The 13,447-nt window shown below is 40.6% G+C and overlaps 1 protein-coding gene across 9 annotated transcripts in view; it reads right to left on the bottom strand.

Moving 5' to 3' along the window:
- The window catches only part of DROSHA (drosha ribonuclease III), a 121,526-nt gene that overhangs the window by 7,866 nt on the left and 100,213 nt on the right, over positions 1-13,447 (bottom strand). For all 9 annotated transcript variants that reach the window (XM_082453685.1, XM_082453679.1, XM_082453683.1 and 6 more), the window contains one exon: positions 1,311-1,452. In XM_082453685.1, the coding sequence (XP_082309811.1) occupies positions 1,311-1,452 (142 nt within the window). The remainder of the gene's footprint in view (positions 1-1,310; positions 1,453-13,447) is intronic.

Below are 13,447 nucleotides of genomic sequence, written 5' to 3'. Positions count from 1 at the left end.
GGGATAAATGAATAATTAGTTAAAACGATACAGAAAATGCTGCTGTATAGCAGGGAAAGAATGACATCTGGGAACACAACCATGTTAACATTAAATAAATCAAAATAAAACTTGAAGATCAGATACGATGCCAGAATGAGCACATCCTTGGGGCCAGCTATTCTTAACACCAATCTTGAGGAGATCACCCATTTACAAGGGTTTGTGTTACCTTTCATGAACAGATATGGGACAATTTATAGATTCAATCTGCCGAAACAGAGAAAAAATTAATACTGGGCTTAATGACAATAAAACAATATAACCAAATTGGCATTAAAAAATGGTGACCCCAAAGACAGCTTCATTAAAAGGTATCTTCACCACACAAACAAACGGCCGAGTTTTTAAAAGAAGGAATAAAAATAGCTTTTGTTGAGCTAAAAAAAGCCAGTGAGGCTGATGATCACTCAACTTACCTGTTTTCTAATTCTAATCTTAAGTTACTTTTCTTTAATTGAAAAATAAGTTCTTTTAAAGCGCCTTAGTCAGATTGCCTTTGCACTTTGTAAATCAGCTGATCTTGCATGGTAGACTTTAATATCTGTATGTAATTCCAATTGCCAAAAATACCAAAACATTAAAAAAAAAAAAAAAAAAAAAAGGTTCCAAGGCCCAGTGGATGGCCCACTTATTTTACAGTAGTATCAGAAACAATAAAGTTGTGTGTATAACCCTTTGGTTAGCTATAATAGGATTACTTATAATGCTACGAGACCATATGAGAAACTGCAAAAGATGACAACATTGTCCATAGAGCTTTGAGTTCATTCACAACAATAGACAATAGTTTTAGTATTTAGTGAATAAATTACCTTCTTTCTTCTAGGCCCCTATCTAAAGGCTGCTGGGTGGCAAAAACAGCTATGATTCACTATTTCCAATCTTCACATTCTGTTACTGTTTCACACAAAGAGATGTGATGGCTGAGCATTAGGATGGAGGGGCGTAGGGTGAGGAGGGGGGAGCACTAGTGAACACAGACTGAACATAAATTCATTATCCACAAGTCTTTTTTGTTTTTTAATTTTTATTGGAGTATGGTTGCTTTACAATGTTGTGCTAGCTTCCACTGCTCATTATTCACAAGTCTTAATTCCAAATCATTCTCCTTCAAACAAGCTTTGGAGAGAAGCATAAATAAAAATTAAAATAGAGAAGAGGTTTCTTTAATCAAAACATAATAACAATGAGAAGCAGCATAAATTTGGTCCATTGATTTAAACTTGAATCTGCAGGTTAAGAGAAAAGCTTTATTCCCTAGGACTCACATTCCAAAAGGTCGGCCAAGGTCTTGGTCCTAAGGGCCACAGGCCTCTTGGTCTTGTCGTTGGTGATGGCATATTCCTGCATGCCCAATTCCTCTGCTACCTTGGCTTGAGTTCTGTTATTCACCAAAGAGCTTCGCAACAGCTGGCCAAAAGGAATTGAGGTACGTTTAGAAACCATTTCACTTTTGGTCTCTCTCTTGCTCCTGTGTTGGGCCCACCCAGCCTAGACCACAGGGACACCTAGGCAAGCAATGGCTCAAGTTCTCAGGCACCACCCCCAGGCAACAGTGACAAATTCCACATGCTTCTAGTTTCTCCTTAATAACTTACTCTGCTCTTGGATTTCACCTAACTGACATTTAAATAGTTCATTTAGTTGCTTAGTAGCAGTGAGCAGTGTTGGGGGAGATGCTATACTATACTAAAGGTCAAAGATTCCCTTAAGTTTAATGTTACTAAACCAAGGAGCATTAAAACTTTAAAAAATCAACTTATTTAAGTATAATTTGCATACAATAAAATGCACCCATTTTAAGTATAGTTAAATGAGTTTTGACAAGCTCCTACATTTCTGTTACCCCAAACAAGTTCCCTGGCCCCTTGGCGATCAATCAATCCAATCCATCTATCACCAGGCAAGCTTGACCTACTTTCTGTCACTGTACGTTAGTTTTAAAGGAGCATTTTTTAAAAAGTCAAAAATAAGCTTCACATTTTATGGCACTGATGCTAATTTTGATATCATAGGATTTGGGGAAGTGACGCTTTAGTATTATTTAAAATATTGACATTATTTATTTACATTATACTTTCGTTCTTTAAAGATTTATATTGTATATATATATATCAGATTTATATATATATATATATATATATATATATATATATATATATATATATAAAGACTATATATACTATATATCCTGACTCATAGTTTTTCAAGCTGAGACCCTTTACTTTTAATCAAATTAAAATATAATTTCCGTATTTCAACTTCAGGAATTCCAAACAAAAATTTCTACTAGGAATTTCAGTCAGCTAGCAGTCCTCTAAGGACTATCCAAGTAGTAACATTAAACAGTGCATGAAAATTGTACAACCAGTCCATTGTAGAGGTGCCCATAAAACAAGCATGGCTTAGGAATTTAACAGTCACTGATCACTCACTAAAAGAAGGTGGGGAGGGAGGCTGGAGAAAGTGGGTAGATACAAAGATGAGAACTCACCAAACAAAAGCTGAAAGTAATTATCCCCAGTCTCTAAGATTTGGGGGAATAATGTACCTAAAACTAGAACTTTTTCTTACAACAGATAAAATAAACTCTTGGTCTAGTACAATTCCTTCCTGCTAAGGAATAACCCTGACACCAGGGCCAAGGAACAGGAAGCAGCTGCAAGTTATGCTGGTATTATATCCCCCGCCGTTCCACATCGCACTTTATTACATGCAAGTTTCATGCTCTGTGGCTCCACAGTGTCAACTGAGCTTATGAAAATCAAGATTTATCCTCAATGCCTCAGACTGCATCCTTGACAATAGATAAATAAGAAACAATATGTTCTTAATTTGTCTGACAATGATTCATGAAGCAGAAATACAACTTGATCTTCACATGCCATGCTTGTTGTTGAGTTAGACTATTATTCTTTGCTTGTCTCTGCTCCTTTCCTCCTCCGATTGCCCCCCAAAACTCAATCTTTTCTTCAATACAGTGTTTTCATTAAAATTAATATCCACAGAGAAGCTCAAAATTGAAAAGGCCTAGCATATAACATTAAAAGAAGACACAACCAGGGAATTCCCTGGTGGTCCAGTGGTTAAGACTCGGCGCTTTCACTGCTGTGGCCCAGGTTCAATCCCTGGTCGGGGAACTAAGATGCTGCAAGCCACGTGGCACAGCCAAAAAAAAACAAAACAAAACAAAAACGCAACCATTAGGGAGCCCACCAGTCTAATATCTTGTAATTACAGAATAACTGAGCTGGAAGCTGGAAGGGAGACATCTTTTTCAGTCTGGATTTATAATGGTGGAGGGGGAGGTTCACAAAGTACAGGTCATGGGGGAGCAGGAGGGCTATTTTGAGAATATGGCTATGCTGCGTGAACTAGCTTCTCTCTCAGTATATGCTTTTGGTGAGAGGAGAAAACTCTAACTTGGGCTGCATGTGTGGATATTTCATGCCTTAGAATCATGGCATGCCTGATGTACATATGAGCTCACACAAACCAAAATACGTCACTGGTTATTGGGCCCCAGCTGCCGCCTTCCAGCCTCAGGGCTCCTCATTCGGTGCTGAGCAGTAATGCTGTCTGACAGGGAAGGAGGAAAGCAGTGAGGACGTAAACAGCAACACTACCAATTTTGTTTAAGATATGCCCCGATGGGTCTTAAAGCACAAGCAGGGTGGTCAGCAGAAAGTGAGATCTTTCAGTTCTTGCCAAAACTTGGAGCCTGAACCAAAAGTCAGTGGGGGAGAAGGAAGATATAAATGATCCGTATTTTTAGAGTCAGTTTAAATTTAGAAGATGAGTTGAAAAGAGGTAAGACCTTGCTCTTAAACAACAAAGTCTGAATGGCAGTTCTTTAAATGACAACCTCCATCCTTGGCCTTTGCTGAACCCTGTTTCAGAATAAATCATGCTGTTTGCCAACGAGTGAGATCAAGAGGGGATCACAAGGCAAAAAACCACCTAAAGTTATGGCAGTTCAGTGCAACAGCTGTGGAGGCCGATGCTATACCAGACCCTGGGCTGTTGGCTGAAGATACTGGGATGATCAACATCCCGTGGCTGCCCTCCGAGAGCTGCTAATCTCTGAAGGAAGCCATACACAAAGTGGCCAATGCAATGCACTGTGGCAGCTGCAGTGACAGCAGAGGCCACAGCGCACGCAGGTACTCTTCGCCAGCCCAGCTTTTCAAAAAGGCCTCCTGAAGGACCTGACCCCCGAGGAAAAACATTTCAGAGGCTTGTTGACCTACCTGGCTGTTATAACAGAATCATTAGTTAGTTCTGTCATACTGGTGGTACTCAGGCCTCTTCCAAGAACCAAGGGATTAGAATTTCTGGACAAGTACGTTTTTAAAAATTTTAGGTAGGTGGATTCTGATGAATGTAGAGTCAGAACTGAAAAGAATGAATCTGCCAGTGGGAGAAGAATGGCTGCAATGGTCTGAATGTTTGTGTCACTGCAAAATTCATATGTTGAAATCCTAACCCCTAAAGATGATGGCATTAGGAGGTGGGGGCCCTTGGAAGGTGATTAGGTCATGAGGGTGGAGCCCTCATGAATGGGAGTAGTGCCCTTATAAAAGAGACCCCTATCAGCACGGACACCAGAGGCAAGCAGGAAATGCTAAGGCTGCTACTGCAGCCACCAAGAAGCCTGTCTGCAAGCACAGGTCACTATCCACACCTCCCCTCCTGGGAGCCTGTGCAGCCCACCACTGCCAGGGTCCCGTGACCCAGGGACAACTTCCCCAGGAGAACACACGGCGCGCCTCAGGCTGTTGCAACGTCACGACGCCTCTGCCACCGCAAGCTCGACCTGCATTCCGTACCCCTCCCTCCCCCCGGCCAGAGTGAGCCAGAGCCCCCGAATCAGTGGCTCCTTTAACCCTGTCCTGTCTGAGCGAAGAACAGACGCCCTCAGGCGACCTACATGCAGAGGCGGGTCCAAATCCAAAGCTGAACCCCAGGAGCTGTGCGAACAGAGAAGAGAAAGGGAAATCTCTCCCTGCAACCTCAGGAGCAGGGGATTAAATCTCCACAATCAACTTGATGTACCGACATCTGTGGAATACCTGAATAGACAACGAATCCTCCCAAAATTGAGGCTGTGGACTTTGGGAGCAACTGTAGGCTTGGGGTTAGCTTTCTGCATCTAATTTGTTTCTGGTTTCATGTTTATTTTAGTTTAGTATTTACAGCTTATTGTCATTGGTAGATTTGTTTATTGATTTGGTTGCTTTCTTCCTTTTTTTTTTTAAATATACATATGTATTTTCCTTTTCCTCTTTCTGTGAGTGTGTATGTGTATGCTTCTTTGTGTGATTTTGTCTGTATAGCTTTGCTTTTACTATTTGTCCTAGGGTTCTCTCTGTCTGTTTTTGGCTTTTTTTTGTTTCTTAGTATAGTTTTTAGTGCTTGTTATCAATGGTGGATTTGTTTTTTGGTTTGGTTGCTCTCTTCTTTCTTTTTTTTTAAATTAATTTTTTACTTTTTTATTTTTAATAATATTTTTTAATAACTGTCTCTTATTTATTTATTTATTTTCTTTCTTTCTTCTTTTTTCTTTCTCTCTTTACTTCTAAGCTGAGTGGCTGACAGGGTGTTGGTACTCCAACTGGGTGTCAGGCCTGAGCCTCTGAGGTGGGAGAGCCGAGTTCAGGACATTGGTCCATGAGAGACCTCTGGGCCCTACATAACATCAAACAGCGAAAGCTCTCCCAGAGATCTCCATCTCAACTCTAAGACCCAGCTCCACTCAACAACCAGCAAGCTACAGTGCTGGACACCTTATGCCAAACAACTAGCAAGACAGGAACACAACACCACTCATTAGCAGAGAGGCTGCCTAAAATCATAATAAGTTCACAAATATCCCAAAACACAGCACCGGACATGGTCCTGCCCACCAGAAAGACAAGATCCAGCCTCATCCACCAGAACACAGGCACCAGTCCCCTCCACCAGGAAGCCTACACAACCCACCGAACCAACCTTACCCACTGGGGGCAGATACCAAAAACACGACCCTGCAGCCTGTGAAAAGGAGACCCCAAACACGGTAAGTTAAGCAAAATGAGAACACAGAGAAATACACAGCAGATGAAGGAGCAAGGTAAAAACCCACTAGACCAAACAAATGAAGAGGAATAGGCAGCCGACCTGAAAAAGAATTCAGAGTAATGATAATAAAGATGATCCAAAATCTTGGAAATAGAATGGAGAAAATACAAGAAACATTTAACAAGGACCTAGAAGAACTAAAGAGCAAACAAATGATGATGAACAACAAAATAAATGAAATTAAAAATTCTCTAGAAGGAATCAATAGCAGAATAACTGAGGCAGAAGAACGGATAAGTGATGTGGAAGATAAAAGAGTGGAAATAACTACTGCAGAGCAGAATAAAGAAAAAACAATGAAAAGAATTGAGGACAGTCTCAGAAACCTCTGGGACATTAAACGCACCAACATTTGAATTACAGGGGTCCCAGAAGAAGAAGAGGAAAAAAAAAGGGACTGAGAAAATATTTGAAGAGACTATAGTTGAAAACTTCCTTAATATGGGAAAGGAAATAGTCAAGTTCAGGAAGCACAGAGAGTCCCATACAGGATGAATCCAAGGAGGAACATGCCAAGACACATATTAATCAAACTATCAAAAATTAAATACAAAGAAAAAATATTACAAGCAGCAAGGGAAAAGCAACAAATAACAAACTAGGGAATTCCCATAAGGTTAACAGCTTTCTTTCAGCAGAAACTCTGCAAGACAGAAGGGAGTGGCAGGACATATTTAAAGTCATGAAAGGGAAAAACCTACAACCAAGATTACTCTACCCAGCAAGGACCTCCTTCAGATTCGACAGAGAAATTAAAACCTTTACAGACAAGCAAAACTAAGAGAATTCAGCACCACCAAACCAGCTTTACAACAAATGCTAAAGGAACTTCTCTAGGCAGGAAACACAAGAGAAGTAAAGGACCTAAAATAACAAACCTAAAACAATAAAGAAAATGGTAATAGGAACATACATATCAATAACTACCTTAAATGTAAATGGATTAAAGGCTCCAACCAAAAGACACAGACCGGCTGAATGGATACAAAAACAAGATCCGTATATATGCTGTCTACAAGAGACCCACTTCAGATCTAGGGCCACATACAGACTGAAAGTGAGGGGATGGAAAAAGGTATTCCATGCAAATGGAAATCAAAAGAAAGCTGGAGTAGCAATTCTCATATCAGACAAAATAGACTTTAAAATAGAGACAATTACAAGAGCCAAAGAAGGATACTACATAATGATGAAGGGATCAATCCAAGAAGAAGATATAACAACTGTAAATATTTATGCACCCAACATAGGAGCACCTCAATACATAAGGCAAATGCTAACAATCATAAAAGGGGAAATCAACAGTAACACAGTAATAGTAGGGGACTTTAACACCCCACTTTCACCAATGGACAGATCATCCAAAATGAAAATAAATAAGGAAACACAAGCTTTAAATGATACATTACACAGGATGGACTTAATTGATATTTATAGGACAGTCCATCCACAAACAACAGAATACACTTTCTTCTCAAGTGGTCACGAACATTCTCCAGGATAGATCATATCTTGGGTCACAAATCAAGCCTTGGTAAATTTAAGAAAATTGAAATTGTATCAAGTATCTTTTCCGACCTATGAGACTAGATATCAATTAGAGGAAAAAAATCTGTAAAAAATACAAACACATGGAGGCTAAACAATACACTACTAAATAACCAAGAGATCACTGAGGAAGTCAAAGAGGAAATCAAAATATACCTAGAAACAAATGACAATGAAAACACGATGACCCAAAACCTATGGGATGCAGCAAGAGCTCACTACAGTGAGATATTACCTCACACCAGTCAGAATGGCCATCATCAAAAAGTCTACAAACAATAAATGCTGGAGAGGGTGTGGAGAAAAGGGAACCCTCCTGCACTGTTGGTGGGAATTAAAATTGATACAGCCACTATGGAGAACAGTATGGAGGTTCCTTAAAAAACTAAAAATAGAACTACCATATGACCCAGCAATCCCACTACTGGGCATATATCCTGAGAAAACCATAATTCAAAAAGAGTGATGTACCACAATGTTCATTGCAGCACTATTTACAATAGACAGGACATGGAAGCAACCTAAGTGTCCATAGACAGATGAATGGATAAAGAAGATGTGGCACATATATACAATGGAATATTACTCAGCCATAAAAAGAAACGAAATTGAGTTATTTGCAGTGAGGTGGATGGACCTAGAGACTGTCATACAGAGTGAAGTAAGTCAGAAAGAAAAACAAATACCGTATGCTGACACATATATATGGAATCTAAAGAAAAGGTTCTGAAGAACCTAGGGGCAGGACAGGAGTAAAGACGCAGATGTAGAGAATGGACTTGAGGACACGGGGATGGGGAAGGGTAAGCTGGGACGAAGTGAGAGAGTGGCATGGACATATGCATACTACCAAATGTAAAATAGATAGCTAGTGGGAAGCAGCCGCAAGGCACAGGGAGATCAGCTTGGTGCTTTGTGACCACCTAGAGGGGTGGGGTAGGGAAGGTGGGAGGGAGATGCTAGAGGGAAGAGATATGGGGATATATGTATATGTATATTTTATTCAGTTTATTATATAGCAGAAACTAACACACCACTGTAAAGCAATTATGCTCCAATAAAGATGTTAAAAAAAAACAACTAAATCAGAAGCTATCAAGAGAAAGAGGAACTTTATTAATAAAGTAAATTTATTAAATGCTAAAAAGAAAGAAGCGCCATACTGATCTCTAGCCCCTTCCACCCTGTGAAGGTACAATGAGAAGTCTGCGAGCCAGAAGAGAGCCCTCAGCTGACCATGCTGGCACTCTGATCTCAGACTCTCAATCTCCAGAACTGTGAGCAATAAATTTCTGCTGTTCATAAGCCATCCTGTCTGTGCTATTTTGCTATAGCAGCCTGAACAGACTAAGACAGTAGGAAAGGGTTTTCCAGGATGACAAAACAGCTCTATTAAAGCAAGGGGCCAGGACTTCCCTGGTGGCACAGTGGTTAAGAATCTGCCTGCCAATGCAAGCGACACGGGTTCGAGCCCTGGTCCAGCAGGATGCCACATGCCGCGGAGCAACAGAGCCCGCGCACCACAAGTACTGAGCCTGCGCTCTGGAGCCTATAAGCCACAACTACTGGGCCCACGTGCCACAACTACTGAAGCCCACCCACCTAGAGCCCATGCTCCGCAACAAGAGAGGCCACTGCGGTGAGAAGACGGTGCACCACAAGGAAGAGTAGCCCCCGGTCGCCGCAACTAGAGAAAGCCCGTGCGCAGCAATGAAGACTCAATGCAGCCAAAAAAAAAAAAAAAAAAAAAAAAGCAAGGGGCCATGACACAGTGAGGTGATTCCTGGGTGGAACTGGAGGAGAAATCTGAGTCTGGTGGGGAAGAGCTGATACAGGTGAGGCTGCCCAGGCTCTGAGCAGAGAGAGTCTTGCAGGTGATGTAAAGAAGTCTGTACTTTCCTATAAGGGAAGAGGAGTCCCAAAAGGTGTCAAATGGGAGCAGTGGCAAGGTAACTTTCTGATTGTAGAAAGATCATTTTGGTGGATGGATTTGAATGGGGTAAGACATGAGGTTGGAAAGCCTGCAGATGTCGATGCTATAAATTACTATTTTACAAAGAAGAAACTTTTCTTAATAGAAATCTTGAAAATGAACATTAAGCACCCAACTGAGCATGAGATGGTTATTAGACTGTTTTGCAAACAATGCCTTGAGTTAGATGTACTGGTAAAAAGCAAAAGATTTGGTGCCAAGCTGCCTGGGTTCAAACTACGGCTCTACCACTTCCTGGCTAGGTGACCCTGTATAAGTTACTAAGTATCTCTGAGGCTCAGTTTCCACAACCATTACATGGAGAAAGTAGTACCTACTTGATGAGAATTAAAGTGAATGAGTATACAATCTAAGTACAATGACTGGCACATAATAAACACACAGAAACGTTAGCTGCTGTTATTACTGGCATCATCATTATTAAGCAAGATATGCTTGCTCTTTGGTTATGGGAAAACGGTTATAGAAGGTTCTAGGAATTCCTCTGGATTTGTTTTCAATGAAAATTTTCTGGATACCTGTCCACTAATAGTCTTCAAAGCTCTCCATTTTACTAAGTGTAACCTGTCCTTAACAACTTTTTTTAACACCTCCCCACCCCCCGCAAAAAAAGATAAAATTTAACTTGAAATTAGCAGAAAAAGTGAGGAAAGCTGTAGTTAGGGCTCTCTGTGAAGCTGAGAAAAAGACTGCTGAGTTCCTGAAGCAATGGCAAGGACTGACAAAAATATCACAAATTGCCAACTGTGATTTTGAGAATCCAGTATGTTTTCTATTATCTCAACATAGCAGTCTTTCCTAATTAGTGTAAACTTCAATTTTAATAAGAAAAAGGTTTATTGGTTTAAAATAAGCAAAGAAACATATTGGCACTCTTCCTTCAACTTCTATTCACTCTTGATTCTAAAGAGAAAACCACAGCTGTGGGACGTGAGCTACCAAAGAGGGCCATCTAGTGTAAAACAGTAGACTCTGATTTATTATTTTGAGGACTTTACTATAAGAGCATGGGGTGAAAGGAGAACATATTATTAAAAATGACAGTGATGTGCCACACAGGTCTCTCATACCAACAGTGGTAGCCAGATGGCCTCCATTTCCCGTGATAACTAAAGAACTAGTTTATTTCTGGTAAATGCTCCTATGTTCTTAAGAATTTAATATTAATTCAAGAGGAATTTCTTGTCCATCCAAAAGCAGTTAACTTTAAGTGGTAATCAAACTGCTAATTTTAAACTAAATTTAAAATAATAGTACTCCCGATTTCCCATATAATGGTACATGGGGCATAGCAGCAACATAATATTCAGTGAATAATAGTCACTGAGTGAATGAATTAAAGGACCATATTTTGTTGGGCTTAGAAATTCTGCTGAAAAATTACATCTAAGCATAGTCAAATAACCATATTCTCCCTAAATCCAATATTTGTGTCTCACATAAACTATTTCCAGGGTTCACAGTTGCAGAGATAAGATCCAATTCTATTGAAAGGAAAACATGTATAGAAATTGTAGAGATGCAAATGCTACCCGCTGGAGTGCAGGTCAGATACAAACAGCCAAATTATGACAGTGATGGAGAAATTCTCAAACAGGAGGCTGCGGAATCTACCCTCTCAAAGAGATCTGTTAGATAGCTTGTTTGATTTATGCTTAGTGCTGTCTGAAGGCAGCAGGGAAGGATTAGATCACTGGTTCTCAAATTTTATCTGTAATCTTTGCTTTCTCATTACCCCAAATCATTCCTCTACAAACAAAAATTTCTGCAAGTTCATCTTGCTGGTGGATGCCTCCACTAGGCACAGTGCCTTGCACATTGTAGGCATGGGACTGACAACTATCTTTAGCTCGGAAACTTATAGTAAAGGCTAAGAGAAAAGAATGAAATAGAGGTGAAAAAGATGCAAATGTTAAAAGTTGAAAGTGTGACAAGAGAGGCATTCTTGTCTAAATAAATGCTCTTTGAGACCCTCTCCTATTTACCCTGACTCTACTGAGTAGGTTCTACCCTCAAAAACCAAAACTTCAGTCTATGATAGAAACTCTTCCCTATACATCCCAATTCAACTCCATCATGCTAGCACAATTATATAAGCCTGACATTCGTTCTCAAACAGGCCTTCTTGAACACCCAACTTATAGAACACTATAGATTTCCCCCATCAGCATTCAAAACTTGAAAACCACGATTTCATCTGCTCAACCGTCCTTATTCTCTATGAAGCGAGTGTGCAAGGGAACAGCTCTGAGCCAACTAATGCCTCCCCGTAGTTGTGTGTTCTTTAATCACAATAATGAATAATTAGCCATCCTCTCCCTGCCTTCTGCCCAGCCAAATGCAACTGCAGTAAGTAATCCGCCTCAAATTTTAAATTACTTTTAATCCTTAGACATTCATAAATAGTTTTCAGCTTCTTTCCTTACACATTAAAAAAACATGTTGTTTCCTTCCAATGCCACTTCCACTTCCCTCTCTATACGACTTAGCTGCCCACAAAACTCTCATTCTTCTACTTATCAAATATGTATTGAGAGCCTACATATACCAGGCACTGCTGCACGTATAGTGATAAATAAACACATGCTCTCACAGAACTTCCAGGCTAGTGGGACAGGGAAACTCAAATAAGTGCCAGGAAGGAAAAGAACACAGAAATTTGACTGGAAAGTTTCCCTTGCAGGCAGCAGTCACGCCGGAACTGACATCTAATGCAGAGTAGGAGATACCGGGCAGCTGAGAGTAAGGGCGGGAAGCAGAATGGTCTCCAGGTAGAACATGTACAAACCCAATGGCAGGAGAGAGCGTGGAGGAACACAAAGCAGGCCAGGTAAGAGGTGCAGAGTGATAAGATGAATATGTGACACAAGGCCGGGCAGGGGGGCAGGCTTGTTCATTAGTCACTCTCCAAAGAAAAAATGAAGAGCATTAGACTGGAATATGATGATTATTCACTCAGCATATTTGCTGAGCACTGATATGCCAGGACTGTCCAAGGACCCAGGGAATCAGGAGTGAAGAAGATAGACAAAACCTCTGCCCTCAGAGTTTACACTCTGATGAGAGAAGAGAGACGGTAAACAAGTAAAATATATAGTATGTGCTAAGTAGAAAAAGGAAGGAGAAAATGGAGGTAAGCTTCCAGGCTGGGGGAGGGGAGCTAGGGATGAGGAAAAAAGGTTACTATCAAGCAGAGTGAATTAAAGAAAGCCTCACTGGTGATGACATTTGAACACAGGTGTGGGATTTGGCCGCAAGCATGTAAAAGGCCCTGAGGCAAAGGCTTGCTTAGTGTCCTGCAGGAATCTCACAGAGGCTAACGTTAAGTGTCTAGGAGAAAAAGTCTAAGACGGCAGCAGGAAAGCAGGTCATACAGGGTCTTGTAGGTAACAACATTGTCTTTTACCCTTGAGATGAGAAATCTTTACATTTTGCACAAAGGAAGTTGTAATCCGACTTCTCTTTAAAAACAGTCCCTCTAGATGATGTGCTGAACACAGGCTGAAGGGTGGGGAGGGATGGACCAGTTGGGAGGCTATGGCTGTAATTTAAGGTAAAGATAATTGTGGTCCAGACCAGGGTGATAACAGTGGAGCTGGTGAAAAGTAGTTATGTTTGGGACGAACTTTTAAGGTAAAATCAACAGGCTATGCTAATGGCTAGGAGGTGTAGGATGAGAGAAAGAGAAGAGTTAAGGATAACTCCAAGGTTTTTAGCTTGAGCTAAGAACAGAACGATCCTTAC

The sequence above is a fragment of the Balaenoptera physalus genome, assembly GCF_965194825.1.
Source record: "Balaenoptera physalus genome assembly, chromosome: 3".
Taxonomy (NCBI): Eukaryota; Metazoa; Chordata; class Mammalia; order Artiodactyla; family Balaenopteridae; genus Balaenoptera; species Balaenoptera physalus.
The sequence above is the reverse complement of the archived record's forward strand: the minus strand, read 5'-3'. Positions and strand labels throughout refer to the sequence as shown.